The sequence below is a fragment of the Apium graveolens genome, chromosome 4 (assembly GCF_009905375.1).
Source record: "Apium graveolens cultivar Ventura chromosome 4, ASM990537v1, whole genome shotgun sequence".
Lineage (NCBI taxonomy): Eukaryota > Viridiplantae > Streptophyta > Magnoliopsida > Apiales > Apiaceae > Apium > Apium graveolens.
In genome coordinates this window covers 16,569,733-16,590,447 of record NC_133650.1, presented here as the reverse complement: position 1 = coordinate 16,590,447, position 20,715 = coordinate 16,569,733, and the positions used below count along the sequence as shown (strand labels likewise).

General features: G+C 32.2%; 2 protein-coding genes across 5 annotated transcripts; one reads left to right on the top strand and one right to left on the bottom strand.

Annotated features, from left to right (window-relative positions):
• The first annotated feature begins 1,516 nt into the window (after positions 1-1,516).
• LOC141717834 (putative protein phosphatase 2C 55) lies at positions 1,517-6,520 on the top strand. Of its 4 annotated transcripts, none has more exons than XM_074520038.1 (5): positions 1,517-1,667; positions 2,633-3,125; positions 4,121-4,445; positions 5,192-5,341; positions 6,076-6,520. In XM_074520038.1, the coding sequence occupies exons 2-5, from the start codon at positions 2,749-2,751 to the stop codon at positions 6,367-6,369; spliced, it is 1,146 nt and encodes a 381-aa protein (XP_074376139.1). In that variant the 5' UTR covers positions 1,517-1,667; positions 2,633-2,748; the 3' UTR covers positions 6,370-6,520. The 4 variants fall into 4 exon arrangements, with proteins under 4 accessions (XP_074376139.1, XP_074376140.1, XP_074376141.1 ...); XM_074520039.1 differs by having other exon boundaries at positions 1,582-1,667; positions 2,576-3,125; XM_074520040.1 differs by lacking the exon at positions 1,517-1,667 and having other exon boundaries at positions 2,809-2,945; positions 3,047-3,125.
• An 870-nt stretch (positions 6,521-7,390) lies between these two features.
• On the bottom strand, positions 7,391-17,833 carry LOC141716681 (transcription initiation factor IIB-2-like). The gene is made up of 7 exons (XM_074518878.1): positions 17,402-17,833; positions 10,424-10,448; positions 8,896-9,025; positions 8,673-8,803; positions 8,485-8,573; positions 8,262-8,338; positions 7,391-8,040 (listed from the first exon to the last, which is right to left on the bottom strand). Exons 1-7 carry the CDS (start codon positions 17,410-17,412, stop codon positions 7,907-7,909), a joined length of 597 nt encoding a protein of 198 aa, XP_074374979.1. The 5' UTR covers positions 17,413-17,833; the 3' UTR covers positions 7,391-7,906.
• Between the last annotated feature and the right edge of the window lie 2,882 nt (positions 17,834-20,715).

Below are 20,715 nucleotides of genomic sequence, written 5' to 3'. Positions count from 1 at the left end.
GGTATAGATTTTTTAATTTTTCTTTTGTGTATTAAAAATATATTATCTACTTTTATTCTTAAAAAGAATTTAAAAATTATATTTTTAACCACTCCATCAAAATATATTAAAATACTTAACAGAGGAAGTAAGTGATCATATACCATTGAGTAGAAAATGAACATTTTAATATATTGTCCTTTCCCGTTGAAATCCTTCTATCCTTATTATTTTTAATAAATATATATTATATCCGTTCTGTTTCGTTCAATTATATATATATATATATATATATATATATATATATATATATTTTTTTAAATATCTAACTGGTCACAGATTCGAATCTCACGGAGGAGAATTTATGATTATACTCCTGAGTCAGAGCCTGTCGCTTAAATGCGGTTTTACCTTGGTTCACGTGGTTTGCATGCTATTGCGTGAGCCCGTAGGGTTTACCCAGTGCGCACCCGAAAGTAGCTGCTGCGGGTTACCTACGATAAAAAAAATAAAATAAATTATTTACATATCAAAATTTATCAAAAAATAATAAAATTTTATAATATAAAAATATGTTTAATTCCATTACACTCACTCATTTTATATTGATTAATCTACTACTTTATCCAATTTTTTACCCTTTTCCCCTAAATTATTATATTTTGTATTCCGCACCCAAATGTTCGAGGACAGATGGAGTAGTAAAATAAATAAATTTCTATTCTAAAAAAATACCAAGACATAATATATGATATTTTCTAATAAAAAATTGTAATTTTAAATTATTAGTTAACTTAATAATAAATATTTTAAGAAAAATGTTAGAGAAAGCGTATTGATAATTTTTTTACAAAATATCACTTGTCATATAATTGAAGTGCATTCACACTAATATTATCAAAAAAATACAATATTATTGAATTAGCAATATTAGGAGTTGTTTCAAAACGGATCCCAATTTTATCCATGAATTAAATTTGGTATATTTTAATTTATTGGGCTCATATTATAATACATGCATGGTTCAATTAATTTATAAAAAATAACCAGTAATTAATTGATACATTATAATTTTAGAAATCATTTCAGGAATGATTATAAAAATTCTAATATTTCTCTTATTTTATAACAATTTTTGGTATAACAATTTGAAAATAAATCATATTCTAAGCCCCAAGTGCCTGAAATATTAAATTGCAAGTTAATCTATTCTACTAGAGAACTTTTATCCGAATAATTAAAAAGGGGAGTTTTTTAAAGAGCTGTCAAGTCAACTACTATTATCACTGTTTCATTATCTTGCTCACATAATACTTCTACATCATTAAAAAATGGTAATACCGATTTATTAAGTTAGCATAAAATAATTATTAAACTAAAAAGGGTAAAACAGTAAAAACAACTGCAAGAAAAATAATGACATGGCATGTTTGGACCGAATTTTGAGGAGCGGTAAACATGAAGGATTGAAGCCAAGTTGAGAAGAAGCCGAAAGTGACTTGAACTTGTGTTCCTATTACGACAACTTAAATATACATACACGTACGTGTGTATCTATATAACTTATATTTTTTATTCTTAAATAGAAATATTAAGAATTTTACCTGGTAGATAAACAAACCATTAGCTTCATTCTTGTTTTGCCTGTCATTACAAAGACACAGATAAGGTTCTTCAAGCCCCTACAGGTATTTTCTCAAACCCCTTTTTTATTTAAGCTCTTTTTACTTCAAATTATGTGCTTTTTTTGTCACATTTATTCTGTATTTATGCATATTTATTTTGAATTTCTACCAGTTTATCTTGTTTGTGAGTATAGTATGATTATAGGGCAATTTGAATTTCCATCTGTTTATCTTGTTTGCGAGTATAGTCCATACTATTAGTTTACATGTTCAAGACAGGGATATGTTTGCCTACAAAGTTATGAATTTTGTGCTTCTATTCTATGTAGTTGTATTAGTTTTTTTTTTATAATTTGATTTTTCATGCTTATTCCGGGGTGTGCACGGAAATAGCATCCGTATAGGTCTGCGTATATCTTACTCTGTGATACCTGCTCCTGAGTGGAATGGGATAAAAGTATATAATGTGCATGTTTTGGTTTTCTTTTTGGTTTAGACCGTAAGAGCATGTCCAATGGTGTGCTATATCTTGTGCTATAGCTATAATATAGAACAAAAATTAAAAAATCTATTGGATTGCTAAACTTTGTGCTAAAATAGCACAATGCTATAGTTTGTGCTAAATTTAGCACAAAATATAGCATTGTGCTATAATTGCCAACTCATCAAAAAGTGAAAAAAGAGGAGAAATAGATGAAGTAGGAAATTAAAAGGGTGGGGGTACTAGGAAGGTAGTTAAATTTGTAATCAAAAGTGTAGTATATTTTGGAAGTTTTTTAATTTTAAACAAGATTTAGAGCAAACCATTGGAGACATGGTGCCATTTTAGCACCAACATGTACTTTTTGGTGCTAAATTATAGCAATAGCTACACTTATATTGAGCACACCATTGACTTTGCTCTAAGGCAATGAAATTACTTACTGAAATGTTTGTAAACTGATTACTGTATTCATTTTGGGATTTGGAAGAAGGGTAGGATTGCAACTTGGTCAGCGTCGTGATTAGTGTAATCTTTGATTGGACAGGGCAAGGTTGCAGTTTGGCTATTACCGATTCTGGTGCGAGACTTGAGTTTCAAAGGTGCTTGGGGATATTCATTTCCACATAATTTAAGACGACACTCGCATTGGATATTTTTGTAATGGCTGCTTCCGGCTCCACTACTGCATCAGGGGATCTCGTGGTGGATAGCTTAGTATCAAGTTGTGGGAATGTTGCAAATTTTGTGAAGCCGATTGGGGTTTGTTTCAATGATAGAGTTGGTTGCAGGAGTTTCCGACGATCAAGCATGAGACTGAGAAGTCGAGAACCATACAGTAACCGTCAGATTGTTCATGGGTACTTTATATTTGATATTACACAGAAGTCTTTTAGCTTCAATTCAGCTTTTGATATTTCTCCGAAGAATTGTCATGCCTCCTCTTCACCTTATTACTCAGATGGATTTGTTCCGGATTTGACAGTGAATGGATTGTCATGTGATGAACAACTTGCAACTACTACAGTATCAGCTGACCAGTATGTCACTTTTTTGAAGCATTACTGTATAATGTGTTTTCTAATTGTGGCACAAATAGTCATAATGAAATTTGAATATTTTAAATTCAACGCAGATCTGGTCTAATTGAATGTATCTGTTAGCAATACAAATATAGGTACTACTAATTAGCATGTTGTTTTCCAGTTTAATGTTTGCTTACATGGTACACGATGTCCTAGATCCTAGTCTCTAATTAGTAATATTGCTATACATTTTCTTGGCAGGCTCTCTTAATTAGTAAATGCAAAAGGATTTGTCTGTAACAGTATCCCTTCAAAATGTCAGAATTGTCGACTTTTTAAAGTGTCTGCCAATATCACAGAACTTATTTTTCTTTATAGCATTCTGGAATCCTAAAAATAAGTTATATTGGCCATGTCAAAGGACACTTATAGACCAAGTTATAATCTGTTCATGCTTTATGTTTAGTACTGTATTGATCCTTAAGATGCAAACTGCAATTCTTTCTCGAGGCCGGTTGTTACTTATTTTGGTGATAACTGATTCGTTTATTTAAGTTAAAATTACAATCTACGTTGGCTTATCTTAGGTTTTCTAGTCAAATTGACTATTTATGTAATGCAATATATATATATATATATGTATGTATATGTAATAGTGTGCAAACACATAAAATATTTGCAAGAAACCACACATATTTTGTCATAATATTTGATTTATAGACTGAAAAAATAATATAATAATTATAACCTTTTGATTAATTTGACCATAAAAGGTTAATGAAACCAGCTTATTTTTATTTATTATTGGACTAGAAAATGGTGGAGTACATCTATTTAAATGTAATGCAGTCTGTATCTTTATGCTTTTTATATATGGATTTTTCATTTGGAACTTTCTCCTGTTATAAACTTTACTGGTGATATACTTTATGATATGACAACTGAAGCCTTTCTTTATGTGATAACTATATTTATGTTGTTTATTTATCAAAGACTTATTCTAAATGCAGATACGATCTAGCGGAGAGAAAATTGAAACTGCTTTCTGGATCATGTTACCTGCCGCATCCTGACAAGGAAGCAACAGGTGGAGAGGATGCTCATTTTATTTGTGTAAATGAGCAAGTGATTGGTGTTGCGGATGGTGTTGGTGGCTGGGCAGATGTTGGAGTTAATGCCGGATTATATGCACGTGAACTAATGTCTAATTCAGTGCGAGCAATCCTAGATGAGCCTAAGGATAGCATCGACCCTGCTAGGGTTTTGACTACTGCGCATTCTGCTACAAAGGCCAAGGGATCCTCTACAGCCTGCATCATATACCTCAAAGACGAGGTTATTCTATTATCTCTTACTAACCCAACATGCAAGACTCCTTCAACAACTCAGAAGAAACTGTAGATTCAACTACTTAGTAGGCTCGCATGTAGCTTGGTGCACCTCTTCTTATTTTTCCCGTTTCTCCTTAATTTCTTCTCATCATTTTCTTTTTCCATCCTAAGCTCATCCCGTTTAAGATATTTCAGTGGGTCAAATTTTCCACTATCAGTCAAAGGATCGGACACAAAATATGTTGCTTGGGAATAAATGTTGTGTCTGATTGTCCGAGTATCTGATATACGTACGGGTACGGCCGAAACTAATGAGTCCAAGGAACAAAATGCTACCCTCAAAATGAAAGAAAATAATCAAACATAGATGGAAGAAATTTTTTCTTAATCTGAACTTGGTTTCGATTCAATTTTAGAATGTAGATATTGCTCTAGCCTCTGGGCCATCAGTAGTGTCAACCTTAATGCTTAATTTCATCAAATTTTTTTTTGAGGGGAAATTCGGTTTACCCCTATTTGTATATGTTAAAACAAAAGAGAAAAATAGGTGCCATCTAATGAAGGATTAATGATCCCACTCAATTTAATTTGTATTTTATAAGCTTTTGTTCAAAATGTATTACCAGGTTTAAGCTGTCTACGACTACAAGGCCAACCCTACCATACATTTAGTTTCAATGTGTTCGAATGTGCAATCATTGATTCTTCTTACCAAGTTTAGTTCATGTTTTTGTCCTTGTTTTTAAGCAGGGTATACATGCTATTAATCTTGGGGACAGTGGATTCATCATAGTTAGAGATGGCTGCACCGTCTTTGAGTCCCCTGTGCAGCAGCATGGTTTTAATTTCACATATCAGCTGGAATGTAGTACCAGGGGTGATCAACCAAGTTCTGGTCAGGTCAGTAAACAAAGCTTTGCTCCTAGTGTTTAATACTCGTGTCTCTCACCTAGTTCTAGATGGGTAAAATATTTGTCAGTCGCTGCTTCTCTGCAATCCTGTAACAAACTATCTAGCCAACTTACCCACAGCCCACAGAATATCGAATTTAAAGTTAAAAACATTCTGGTTATATAATTATTTGAAGGCTAAAAATATATTCAGCAATTTCGTGGTTAATCATTGTATCTCTAGCACGCAACGCTTACCTTTATTTTATATTTCTAGCAGTTCTATGTTTGTTTATTTTTACTTCTAGCATTCTTTCTATGTGAATTCAACAAAAAATATCATATGCGGATTATAGGAAATGTATAAATTGCAGTCTTATATATCAGAGGAAGATGCTAGAAGCAAATGTGCAATTTACATATATTGTCTAAGAATTAGGATGAATTAGACTGAGAAGGTGCTACAGCCAGCCTACAGGTAGAAATGAGCAAGCAGTAGAGTACTAGAGGCACAAATTTGATCTCCTAAAGTATGTTCATTCTAGCATCTTTAAAGGTATAAGGAGATTTATAAATTCTTTTGTTAGAAAGGACCGAAGAAAATGCAGAATAAAATTGAATCCCCATTGATATATAAATTCTTTTTTAAAAAATGACGGGAGAAAGTTAAGAATAAATTTGATATACAATGGAATTGAATTGAGGTATGTAAAGCCTCATGTATCTACTGATAATTTTTGCCAGGTGTTTATGATTCCTGTGGTACCTGGTGATGTGATTGTTGCTGGGACAGATGGTTTATTTGACAATTTATTCAACAATGAGGTAACATCTATTGTTCTTCAAGGGATGAGAGAAGGTTTAAATCCTGAGGCTTTATCTGAGAAATTGGCAGCTTCAGCAAGAGAGAGGGCTCTAGACAGACATAGGCAGACCCCATTCTCAACAGCAGCTCAGGAAGCAGGGTTTCGATATTATGGTGGGAAGCTTGATGATATTACAGTGGTGGTCTCTTATATAAGCAACTCAACCAACTAATGGAGTAACTGTAGCAACTAGCAAGATTTAATAAAGCTGTAGTTGTAGTTTCTAATACTAGTGGTTCTTTTTGTCATTTCATTGCGGAATAATCTATTACAAGTGGTAAAGAGCTTCTCCTGTTGGTAAAATCTTTCATGGTTCTTGATTATATTTTACTTTCCTGATCACGAAGACTTAATATACAATGTGTCAAATAGCTTGAGCTTCTTTTTGGGGGAGCAGCATTATGTGCAGAGATGAAGATTGCCTAACTGCAGCTCCAATCTCCACGGCTTTCGCAATCTCTGAAAATCCTACCGCCTCACTTCTCTTCTCTCATCACAAGTTTACCAATCTTTTTATCAACAGCAAGCATTACATTAATTCCTAGGCTGATCAGAATGCATCGGCCATGAGCTACGGACTGGCACTCCCGTAGTTGGACTATCCAAGCATGGACGAATTCTGTTCAATATATGACACATACATTTACCTGAAGATGGGTGTCCCAAAATCTCTAGTTGAGGAGTTCAAAATATAATATTTGTCCCTAAAATCTTCATTCCCACTTTGAAAAGATTTAGAATGAGAAAATAACCCATTTTCTATTTCTTTTCTTTTTTTTTTTTGAAAAAAATAATAATTCAATAATAAAAAGTTATACGGTATCTACACGTATAATTGAAATTGAAGAAACGCATAACTATATCGCCGTTGAATCCTTTCTTTTTGAATAGACAACCAAGCGATTTTTTGAATAAATATGTACATGTTGTAATTCTCGAATTGTTATTTTGAGCAATCGACCATAATCATAGATGCATCAACATAAAAATCCTTATCACTGACTCAATATTATATAAATTCTGCAGATCTACAATGCCGGACATGATAAATAACAAGATAAATCAAAATAAAAATCAAACTCTCACAATTAAGCAGAGATCAAACAAAACCCCAAATATATTAGAAACTTATGAATGAAATACTTGATCAAGAAATAAATGAAAAATAAATGGGGTTTTTCACCGATGAAAATGGATGAAAGCTCTCCAAATTTTTTGAGACTACTCAATGGAGAGAGAGAAGGGGCTAGGGGTTTGGTATAGATTATTGATTCTGTACACAGACGCCTGGCTCCCTCCCTCTTGATTGGTAAGAAAAAACCTGCTACTTAATTGTGAAAGAATACTGCAAACATGAAAATCTTATCATGTGCAATCATCACAAAAATACGAGACCATCATTTTATATCTTTGCATATTTTCATGTTCAGTAATCATTCATGAAAACCAAAGATTATAAAAATAGCCAACCGCCAAGTAAGAAGCATCCAAGAATGTAAATAAAACCAAAAGCAAAATACTGTTAATGTACAAGTCTAGAATTTTTAACAAATCTTGGCATGCTTTGCTACCTCATCTACAGGAGTTCACCGAAATGGTCATATATAGGTTATTAAATTTCCATTACAACCCTCAAAATGACCAGAAAATACTTCAACTAATCAAGTTTCAAAATGTTTTTATGTTCCTTGGGCTCACTGCTCACCATTTCATGGAGTGCAGAGATCCTTAAGGTCCTCTTCTTGGGCATACCAGCTAGGTATGATCTTTACAAGATGAGGGTAGATATCCTTGAACGAATTTTTGATTGTGCCTGCTGCAACTCCAGTTGCAAGCGAAACATCTGCATTCACATAAAAATAATGTTGAGTAACCAGCTCATCTAAAACCTTAAGGTGTTAGAGGAAGACCCCAATAGGATCATATATTTAACAAATAATTATATTTCGAGTACATGTAACAAGAACGCAGCAATAAGGAGTTATGCAAGCAGAGGTTACACAGATCACTGGTCTGAACCACACAGTGAAAATACCATGTAGAGGTTATTACGCAGAAAATTACCTTTCAGGGGTTTCTTCTCGTCTGAAAGCTGAGTTACAGTATATATAATTGCTGCAGCAATTGATATTGGGCTCCTCCTATAATAAAAAATAAATAATATTTTCGGTGAATGATGCCAAGAGTACTCGTAAAATATCGTGTTACTGAACATTTGATGATAGGTGCATATATATCTTGATTCAGTAAATGCATGGAGCACACTTGCTACAAAATTAGACACTACCTTATATCAAATTCTTCAGACTTTTGAACTGCTTCTTGGGCGGCTTTAACAGTTTGATCTGTCATACCAAGATTTGAGCAAAACCTCCACTGCAGAGCAAAGAAGCAAAAAACTCCATGATAAAATTACAATCTGATATTATGAGGCAATCGGAGACACGGATATATTTTGAAGGAAGCTCAGCTCACCATGAAATCCCCAGCATGTACGGTTCCCATCTCCACAGACTCACCCTTTTCTAGCTCCAGTTGCTTCAGTATGTATTCCTTTGCTCGCCCCATTTCCTTCTTTGTCACTCCATTGGCAGCGGAGCAAATTTCTAGTTTGAAATCCAAAGCCTTAGGCAAGATCATTCACATAAATAAATTGAAAAGCATACATATTGTCCAAAAAGATGTTATTAGTTTGTACCCTTCACAGTACGTGGCTTGTCTTCTTGCCTACAAGCGATGTACAGGCAAGCGGCCACCATAGCGTCCTGGTTTCTTCCTCGACTAGTTTTTTGATCTTCTACCTTCTTGTATATCTCATTAGCTCGGTCCTTATAAATACAATGGATTAATCATATCAAGAAGCCATCAATGTTGGTTAGGCGCTTATCAAAAATAGTGCAAATATATTATACTGAAACAAGAAAGCATTTGTTTATTATCTCACCATGCAAAGACAAGGATTGGATATTGGATAAGGAAAGCTGCATGTGATGATAACTTTTGGCTTCATTATATTAATACGCTTAGGACGAGAGCAATTCGAACTAATGTATTTATTTATATTGGGGCAAATTCATCCCAGAAAATTAATTTCGTTCGTCCTTTAATTTTATACTATTTTTGATATATATCCTTGTTCTATAAAAATAAATATTCCAATCTCTATATTTTTAAATTTTTTGATTAACGTCCCTTGTCTAAATTTAACTAACGGATGTTAGTTTTTGCTGATGTGAAAAATGAATTTTTTTAAAAAAATAAATAAAGAAAAGCTGATTCAGAATTTCTTGTGGCAAATACATACATCTATATATACACATTATATCATAACTTTCATCTATTTCTTTAAATCATAGATCTCTCAAAATAATAATTTTAATGCTAAATATAAAGACATGATTGAATGACTCATATAATTCTCTACAAATTAAGACTAATTTCTTCAAAATTCGGTGAAAGAAATTGGGAGATTTTGAACTGTAAAGCCTTTAAAAGAATATGGCTGACTGATTTTCTTTTAGAATCGGTGTTTTATTGTAAATATTTGGTCGAATTAGCCTTTAATTAAGGTAATTTAATGATAGAATGAGAATCCCCAATTTGATGTTGAACCATAATTGTCACATAAGATACTGTACCACCTTTTTTTTATTTTTATTTTATTCTTTCATTTCCACATCAGCAAAGACTAACGTCAGTTAGTCAAATTTTGAAAGAGACTTAATCAGAAAATTTAAAAATATAGAGATCAGAATATTTGTTTTCATAGAATTGAGACCTATACCAAAAAAGCCTATAATTAAAGGACGAATGAATTGATTTTGTCAAACCATTATAGGTAAAGAGAAACAAAATATAAAAGGTAAGAGAGAAAAAATAAGAGAAATATTAACATCTATATTTAAGAAAAAAATGTAATTATTTAGATATGCATTTCAAAAAAATAAATAAAAAATGATTTCACAGAGAACCTATTCATTCATCGAACCTCATTTCCTTCAATTTAATATGTGTGTGTGACATTTTAAGATGATATGGTCAGGGGAAAGCAAATAATACGACTAAAAAAAGATTTAATAGGATAAAAAAAAACATAGAATGGTTAAAACTTATATCTATAGTAACATGACCAGTTCTTTGATTCATATTTATTATTCAAAAATTAACTTGAAGCATGCCTAAATTTTTACACAATCAGATACGTCAATGTTGAGATGCGATCATACCTTAATAGTCGTAACAATACCCAACCTGAAAAGGTACATAAGCTCGATTAGCATTTTAAATATATTAAACTTTGATGACATATAGGAACCAAAGCATAAAAGATGTCATATAAATAGTTGCATTGCATAACATAACCAATAGAATTACAGTATCAAAGAAAAATCGTTGATGTTCAAAAGCCTCAAAAAGTAATTTCTGTACAATAATTGACCGGTGTTCGAAGATACCATATAAATAGGTGCATAACATGATCAATAGAATTAGAGTATGAAAGCAAAGTCTTTGGTGTTCAAAAGCCTACTAACTACTCTGAAAGTCTGACATACATAAGATTTGTGAACATGTCAGGGCGGCAGTATCATATAACTTCCAAAAACTGAAAGGAAAAGAAAATACTGAATGCACATACTTCCACCTCCCGCCAAAAGAGTTGGAACACAAGACAAAACCATAACATCAGTTGAGACTTATGAGCAAGGTGAACACACCCACCCCCAGCCTATAGCCCATACACAATACAAGTAAATCTAATGCCCAATGCATAATTGCACATCCTTCTTCCACTAAATGTTCAATATTCTCTATAACAACAAGTCTCTTAGCTATATTTTACCATATTTTAGAGAGTATGACTTAGTTAAAGAGCTTCGTTAGCTTCATGTTATAACATCCCGCACTTTCGGACTATTAAATCTAAATCAAAACTAAAATAAATTATAATTTCTTGATAAAAAAATCCTATTACAAAATTGACTATTACAAAAGTGGAGCTAACGGAAGTCCACAAGTCAATCTACTCCAATACTAAGTTCTCGAACTTTAATGCTATCCAACTCGAATCCTTAAACAAAATCTGAAATATTATAATAATGAGCTACGAAACTCAGCAAGCAACTACCGTACAACGGCTCAAAGTAAGATTTTTGATTTTTCGAAAATAAACTTTATACAAATAACACATTAACAAATCACGTAGAATCACACAAGTTTTCGATAACAATTAGCATATGACTTACACGATTATCCTACAATAATTATCAAAACAAAGCGCACAACATAATTTATAATCCATATCATCAAAATTCTTAATCAATCAATAAATCTTAATCACAAATTCTTATCTTTAGTTCCACAGTCCTAAATCACACTTTAAGCCACACTTTGTCGGTGACCGGCATCTTATACTTTATGCCACACTTCCCAAGTGACTGGGTTCTTATTTTTATTTGATGGTGGCTAATTTACGTCCCTCGTCAAGTGAAACCGAAGTTTGACAAGATATCGATGTGTTCCGGAACGTGCACAAACTAATTCTATGTTCTATGCATCACACTAGCCAGTGATTGAGTTCTAATTCTTATACATGACTAAGACTGAGGATTTCCGAAAAAATTGTTATCTTATTAATCACATATCAATATCACACTTATAACAACTAAATAAATATTGGAGAACATGTAATAACACATAATATGAAATGTTTACACAATATACATAGCAACGAATATTCACTTACAGAACACGTAGACAAACAAATAAAACAGAGTAACGGAAAGTTACTTACCTCAATCTCGCAAAAAAATAATTCATATTAGATAACATAGTCAATCCTTATTAACCCATCAACCAAGAAACATCTTGAATCTCGAACATCTCCATGATTCAAAATCTGATCAGATTCTAATTTAGCCATTTTGACCATTTAAATGACGTTTTCTTGAAAAATACGAAACACAAAAGTTGTAGAGAACGAAAAGTCCTTTCCAAAAAGTCCAGAATCAACGAATTCAGATTTTCGGTGAATTTTCTATGAATTTTACAATATTGCTGATTTTTATGAATAAAATTCCTACGAATTTTGATATTAAAAACGAGAAAGACGAATATGACGTATTTATAACGATGCAAAACCCTTGTTCTTAACCTACAAGTTATCTACATTAGAATCTGATCTAAATTTTAAGCCCATTCGTCCAATTATATTTTAATATCCCAATCTTAATCAAATTTTAATTTTTTCTATTATTCTTTTATTACTATTACTCTAAAAATTACGGGGTATTACATACTAAGCTCCTTAAAAAGAATTTGGTCCCCAAATTCACAACAATATTAAAGTTCATGACACGACTACCCCCGATCTCCTATAGGCCAAACTTAAACTATGGTCCACGGAAACACATCCTAGAGAATGTACTAGTCCCATAACTAATACACTCCGAAGGATAGCCTGGCTCTGATACCAACTATAACAGTCTGCACTTTCAGACTATTAAATCTAAACTAAAATAAAATATAATTTCTTGATAAAAAATTCTATTACAAAGGTGACTATTACAAAAGTGCAGCTAACGGAAGTCCAAAAGTCAATCTACTCCAATACTAAGTCCTCGAACTTGAATGCTATCCAACTTGAACTCTTAGACAAAATCTGAAATATTAAAAGAATGAGCTGTGAAGCCCAACAAGCAACTACTGTCCAACGACTCAAAATATATTTTTTTAATTTTTTGAAAATAGACTTTATACAAATAACACATTAATAGATCACATAGAATCACAAAAGTATTTGATAATAATTAGCATAAGGTTCACACGATATATCCTACAACAATTATAAAAACAAAGCGCACAACATAGTTTATAATTCACATCATCAAAATTCCTAATCAATCAAAAAATCTTAATAACAAATTCTTATCTTTAGTCCCACAATCCTAAATCACACCTTATGCCCCACTTTGCCAGTAACCGACATCTTATACTTTATGCCACACTTCCCAAGTGACTGAGTTCTTATTCTTATTCGATGAGGGCTAGTTTACGTCCCTCGTTACGTGAAACCAAAGCTCGATAAGGTATCGATGTGTTCCGAAACGTGTGCAAACTAGTTTTATTAACTATATATCACACTAGCCAGTGATCGGGTTCTAACTCTTATACATGACTAAGACTAGGGATTTTCAAAGAAATTTATTATCTTATTAATCACATATCAATATCACACTTATAACAACTAAATAAATATTGGAGAACATGTAATCACACATAATATGAAACGGTTACATAATATACAGAGCAACGAATATTCACTTACAGAACACGTAGGCAAACAAATAATACAGAGCAACGTAAAGTTACTTATCTCAATCACGTAAACAAATAATTTACATTAGAGCACATAGTCAATCCTTATTAACCCATCAAACAAGAAACATCTTAAATCTCGAACAAATCCACGATTCCAATTCTGATCAGGTTCTAATTTAAGCCATATTACCATCTAAACGCCGTTTTCTTGAAAAATACGAAGCACGAAAATTGTATAGAACGAAAAGTCCTTTTCAAAAAGTCCTGAATCAACGAATTCAGACTTATGGTGAATTTTCTACGAATTTTACAAGATTTCTCATTTTTATGAATAAAACCCTACGAATTTTGATATTAAAAAGGAGAAAGACGAATAAGATGTATTTATAACGATACAAAACCCTTTTTCTTAACCTACAAGTTATCTATATTAGAATCTGATCCAAATTTTAAGCACATTCGTCCAATTCAATTTTAATATCCCAATCTTAATCAAATTTCAATTTTTTTTTCTATTATACTTTTATTACTATTACTCTAAAAATTACGAGATATTACACATGTTCTGCAAGTGCTCAAGGGATTTTTTGGTTCCCATAAGCATGTTTCACTACAAACATATGGTTTAAGAACGAGCTACTTTAATACTGGGCATTGGCAAGCTTATGAATATAAGAAAATAAATCTTCCAAGGAAATGCTACCCAATATGTCACAACGCACAAAAATAAACAAACGCATAAGTGAAATAAGCATCAATCACAAGTGAAGTCAAAATCCTTAAAATAAATGACATATCATACTATCTAGGCAATAAAAATACAAGAACAACGTGGAACACATATATCTCACAAGAAAACACAACACAAAGTTGGCATCCATACAACATATTTTCACAAAAAAGTATGTGCATGTTCTAAGACACAGAAAAACTAATGACCCGATTTATTTTTATTTTTCTAAATATATCAACCCAAACCTACTCAAACTGGTTAAAAAAATAAACTTTGTAGTATATGCACTAGAATACAATTTAGTGCATATGTGATGTAGAATGACTTTAAACAGAATATGGTGAAGTTAGCATGGATGCACAAACTGTCGGTTCCAAATGAAATATTTTAAAACCAAATTTAGGTTTATTTATTCTTCTGAATCAAACCAACCGGAAAAATTTAGTTATTTTAGTTGATCAAATATCAAACCGAATTTTCCCAAATTTTACTGACCTGTTTAAAATCTTTTAAATAAATTCTAAAAACTGTAGCACATACATAATTTATGAATGAAATATTAAGAACTTGATTTCTTTCTAAAAATTAAGTAACCAATCTATTTGCGCTAAATCATGGAACAATTGTTCAAAGAATACTAAAAGCCCTAAAGAATCTATCACAAATCGTGTTGATGAGCCAATTAGGATGCACAGAGCTAAACTAATATATCAAAAAAATCACCATAAAAGACCCAAGTTGAAATCTACCAATCAAAAAATACTACTAAAAATAATAGAGCTTAGTAGGATGCTGGAAGGATAAAAGCAATGTACTTGATGTATCAGAAATCAATTAAAATAAAAAACTTGCAAGAGGACATGAGAAATAAGCAATTCACACATACAATCACCTGCAATCAAATAAAATTAACCTCAGCCAACATTCACAACTCGACACAAGAAATGTTGCAAAGCAAAGAAAAACTCTGCTTAAATAAGCAAAATCCAGTATCAATTCAAATCAAATTATCGATCAAAGCATCAAATAAATATAGTAACACACATAAACTGTACACTTTATATTTATACACAACGGACACTAACAAAACTCAGATATATACAAATTACGATTACCTTTAAGATCCAAATATTCCAAACCCAAAAATATACAATCACACACACATACATAAATTCAAATACCTATCAGACATGACATCAATGACGTTAGAAGCAACAAAAAGCGGCTGATCTGGTTTTAATCCTCGATTCTTCTTCCGGACGAGAGACGAGGAGAGAAAATCACTAGTAACCCCATTAGATTTAGAAATCACGGTAGAAAATTTACCTCCAGCAAGCACCGTATAATTGGGATCACTTACACGGACCGGGTCATTATCACCTGATTGGTCAGGATTAGCGCTCCACTCAGGTGTCTCATCAATTGAACGAGACTCCAAAACGAGTCCGCACTCGGAACACGTGGTGTCTCCAATTAAGTGATTGACCACTATCTCTGTGTTCGTCTTGCAATCGGAGCAATAATTGTCGACCATTGGGGAATCTAATTTTATTCAGATTTTAGGATTTGATTTTTTTGATGTATGTATTGGGTAGAATAAATATGCGGCAAGAGAGTTTACAAATATTTTATGTGCTATATATATAGGCATTACAAATAGGAGCGGTATATATGCGTTACGTTTATTTTGCTAAATGACTATGATGCATTTAAATTGTTGAACGTTGTTATTGACGTGTCATACTTTTTGACATCTACATTATGGTAGATATGCTCTTTTACGTTTGAAAGTCAAGACTAAGGACAAACAAAATCAAACAAAAAACAGTTCCGGATCGAAACCGCCAAACTCGCACCGTTGGTTTTTGGTTCAGTTATGATTTTTGAATTTTGAAACTGAATTTAATTATATCTATTTTGGTCCTTGTACAAAACCGAAACGCACCAACTTAATATATATAATTACAATTAATTAAAATTATTTCACAAATTATAGAAATTTATAATAACATAATAAATATATATTATACAAGTCAAATAGATATAATATATAATCATAATACAACAATAATTTATATGCATTGTAACTGAAATGGATATGAGTAGCGGAATGATTACTTTTTGTTGTGGGTGAGTATTTAGTAATAGGACGCAAGGTCTTTTACATTCAGAAGGTATTATTATACTAGTGTAAATTTTTATTATTTCTTGTGGTGTGATCACTCGATGTTCAACTAGGATACCTATAAAAACTGCAACATATTTTATTACTTTCAAATGAGCATAATATATATAAAAATATATCTATTTGGTTTTGAAACCGAAACACACCATTTAAATGAATCAGTTGAAATGAAAATCTTACAACCAAAGGCTTTAAAAAAATAAGCAATTCACTCCCTCTTTAATTTCAACATCTCATTTGAAACTAAAAATGATTAACCTGTCACCACCATTCACAACTCAACATGATAAATATGTGTGTAAAGCAAATAAAAAGCAAAGCTTAAATCAACAAAAATCCAGAAATCATCCATTCATATCAAATTACTAATCCAAACATCAAACACATTAGTAACACACATCATTGTACATTCTACACACGCACACACGCACACACACACATAACTAACAATAACAAACTCTACACATCAGAAACATGAAAATAAACACATATGTATTATGTACATAACAACGTTCATTCCACATATATACATAACCGACACAAGCAAGCTCATAAATCAGAATTATAAAAATCAATTAAAATGACCTCAAGTAATCTCCACACATTAAAAACACGAAAAAAACAAATATGTACATAAGAACTTGCATCCTACATATATACATAAAACACTAACAATCTCAGATATACCAAAATCCAATACAGTTACCTCATCCAAGCTCCAAATACATGTAAACACGAAACAAACGCATATATACATAATAATGTGCATTTTACATATATACATAAAAATCAATAACAATCTTACATATATCTAAATCAAATACAATTACCTCGGCTAATCTCCGAATACATGAAAATAAAAGCATATGTACATAATAATGTGCATTCTACATATATACAAATCAATTACAATTACCTTAGATAAGCTCCAAAAACACAAAAACACAAGCATGAGTAAAAATAAAATACCTATCATACATGGTAGCAATGGTCTTAAAAGCCAAAATAAGCGAGCCATCCGGATTCAAGCCTCGATTTTTTCAGCGGCCGAGAGAGGAGAGAAAATCACTAATAACACCATTAGGTTTGGAAATGACAGTTGACAATCCACCATCAGCAAGTAAAGGATTAGTAGGACCACTGACACGGACCAGGTCATTATCACTTGACTCGTTAACGAATGTGTGCCACTCGAATATCTCGTCAATGGAATGAAACTAAAACGAGTCCGCACTCGAAACACACCGTGTCGCCAGCTGAGTGATCAAACACTACCTCAGTGTTTTTCTTGCAATCGAAACAGTAAGCGTTGACTATTTTGATTTTGATTTTAGGGTTTGATTTTGTTTGGGAATTGATGTTGAAATAAAATTTATGTGACAGGCTTGTTGTTTTAGGATATTTTTGGGGGATATATATAGGCGATAACTTGATGTGCGTATTTGAGTTATGTTTATATTTTTATTATAATGAGTTGTTGTTGGGGAAATTCATGTGGGCTTGAAGTCATATGGGCTCGAAAAATTGTGATATTGGAGTTTGCTGTTTTTTGTCAGGGGGAGTTTGTTGTTTTAGCAACAAATTTTTTTTTGGGTTGAAATATAATTTGTCCAAATCTCACTTCGGTTGCTATCTTGGTTGGGATTTTCAGTAGCCATTTGTAGTATTTAATCTTAGTTTTTCAAAATATTAATATTTGGTATGTATAATTTTAGTAAATTATTTTTATTTACCATTTATTGTACAAGTTGGTGGTTAAATCACAGGCTGATTTGCACTAATCGTAGAGTCACGATTGAAAATATTATGATTAATCGCAATCACAGTTGCGATTATATTTGTAAATTTCAGAAAAACGCTATACGTGATTTTATGCGATTTTGACCTCACAACTAGGGATGTAATTCGAGTCGAGTCGAGTCGAGTTTGGCTTATTAAATTCGAGTTCGAGCTTTTTTTAATGGAGTCGAGTCGAGCCAAAAAAAAAAAATCGAGCCTGAAAACTATGTCCGAGCTCGACCCGTATAATAAACGAGTCGAGTTCGAGCTACTCACGAGTTTTCGAGCTTTTCGAGTTTTTTAATTGAGTTTTCGAGTTTGTAAACGAGTTTTTAAGTTTATTCCATTTTAACAAGTTTGATCTGATCAAGTTTTTTAATCGAGTTTTCGAGTTTTTGAGATTTTAAACGAGCTTTCGAGCTTATCCCATTTTAACGAGTTCGATCTTATCGAGTTTTTTACCGGGTCGTCGAGTTTATCGAGTTTTCGAGCTTAAATAGATTATTATCGAGTTTTCAAGATTATTGAGGTTATTATCGAGTTTTCGAGTTTTTACTTTGATTTCATGAAAATTATCCGATAACGTTATTTTATTTTCAAGTTCAACCTAAAAATATTCATTTTCTATTTAAAATGACATTAAAATACGAGGAGAATAACAATAAAACACTTAATATTTTCATTACTCAACTTTTTCAATCAGTTAAACAATATTTCAATCTCATCTATTCATACATAATTTACAAATACATTTTATCTTCATTTGAAAACATCTTAAATAAAATACGAAGATAATAACAATAATAAAATGTGATTTTTTTGAACAAATTTGATTTTTGCTTGTTCAAAAATTGGCAGCACGGGACATAGACCAAGAATCATAAGTACACCTCGATAAATGAATAACCTCATATAACGAATAACTTTTTGTAGTCCCGACTTGGAAAAATGGGCTTAATGAATATCGTAGCTAAATGCGTTAACAAAAAAATATTTTAAAAGTCTTATACGAACAATGTAAATATAAATGAATAATCACTGTATTTTAAATAATATATTCATATTTTAATACATTTGATTTGCTTAATAATTTTATACACATTAATAAGTCATATGTTCTCGAAAATACTTCTAAAATTGATCGTTTCTCTCCTCAATCAAAATAAATTTAATCCTTATGTGTATTAAATGCAAAAATTCTTGAATATTATGATCATGTTGGAACAAGTGATTTTGTATAATTTTATAATTTTATAAATCTCGAATGAACTCCTCACCTTGACTTTATTGATGAAGACATCAGTTCTGAGGCTATCCTTGATTTTAAAAATGAGAGAGAAACCTGCATGCACCTATTAACTGCAACATCTTCCAAGTTAATGACAACTCTCTTCTCCCTTAGAATGTCATTGGAGACTAGCAGTAGCCTCAACAAATTTAGACTTTTGTCAGTAGGTTTTTTTTAGGTGTAATGCTTGTGAGACACTGAGACTCTCAGGCCTTCTAGAAAGTCTTCAGCTGCCCTCTTGAGTCTCTCATCCATACCAACATCTGTTTGATTTAAAGCTTTTAGCTTAACCTCCATCTCCATCTCCCCTAGTCTTGGTAGCAGGATGACTAGATTTCCGTGAGATCTGATGCCTGACAGTCTTTGGATTTTCTTGTAGAGGAACTTTTAATGCATCCATGACAGCTCCCAATGATACACTTATATATATCTGAAAATAGTTTTGGGAGTTTATCAGTGACTTAATGTCATGTTGTTGGCTTTATATTTGAGTTGTTAATTGATTGAATTGAGAGACAAGAGCAATATTGGAGTTTGTAAGCTCAGCCACTTGATTATGAAGATCATGAATTTGTGTGGATAAAGAAGTAGAAGGTGCACTTACAGAGGCTGCAGTTCTAAAGGCGTCTCATACTACTCTTCTTACTTCTTCCATTGGCAAGGCTGAAGGCTCATATCTAGCGTTGTAAAGTTGATCCACTTTGATCTTGGTGTCATTATTATGAGATATTTGAGTTTGGAGTACATTGTGCAAAGCCACAAAGGATTCCTTGAGTTGCTTAATGCTTGACTCCACACCTTCTGAACTGAAACTGACAATCTTCTCAACAAAAAATATGTTCTTAATTTCAATTTACTAGGGTAGAAGTGCATGACAAATTCCCGATGACCATCCAGAGTCTTTGAAAGAGCTTTTCCCATAAGGTTAAAGGCTTTGAGTTGTGCTTTATTGAACTCTATAATGGAATCATATACTTCCTGAGGAGTAAGCACCTTGGCATTACTACCTAATATGGTGACATACTCCTCCCTAAGTATGGCCAAGGCCTCCTCCATATCAGTAGTAAATGTTAAATATAGCCATGCATCAACATTTCCATCCTGTTATGCTTCATCTATTATCTCAGCTTGCTGATATTCAATCTCCTTCTTGTAAGTGAGTATAATAGCTTTATAATCTTGATTGGTCATATCAGATGTCAGCAACTATTGAGCA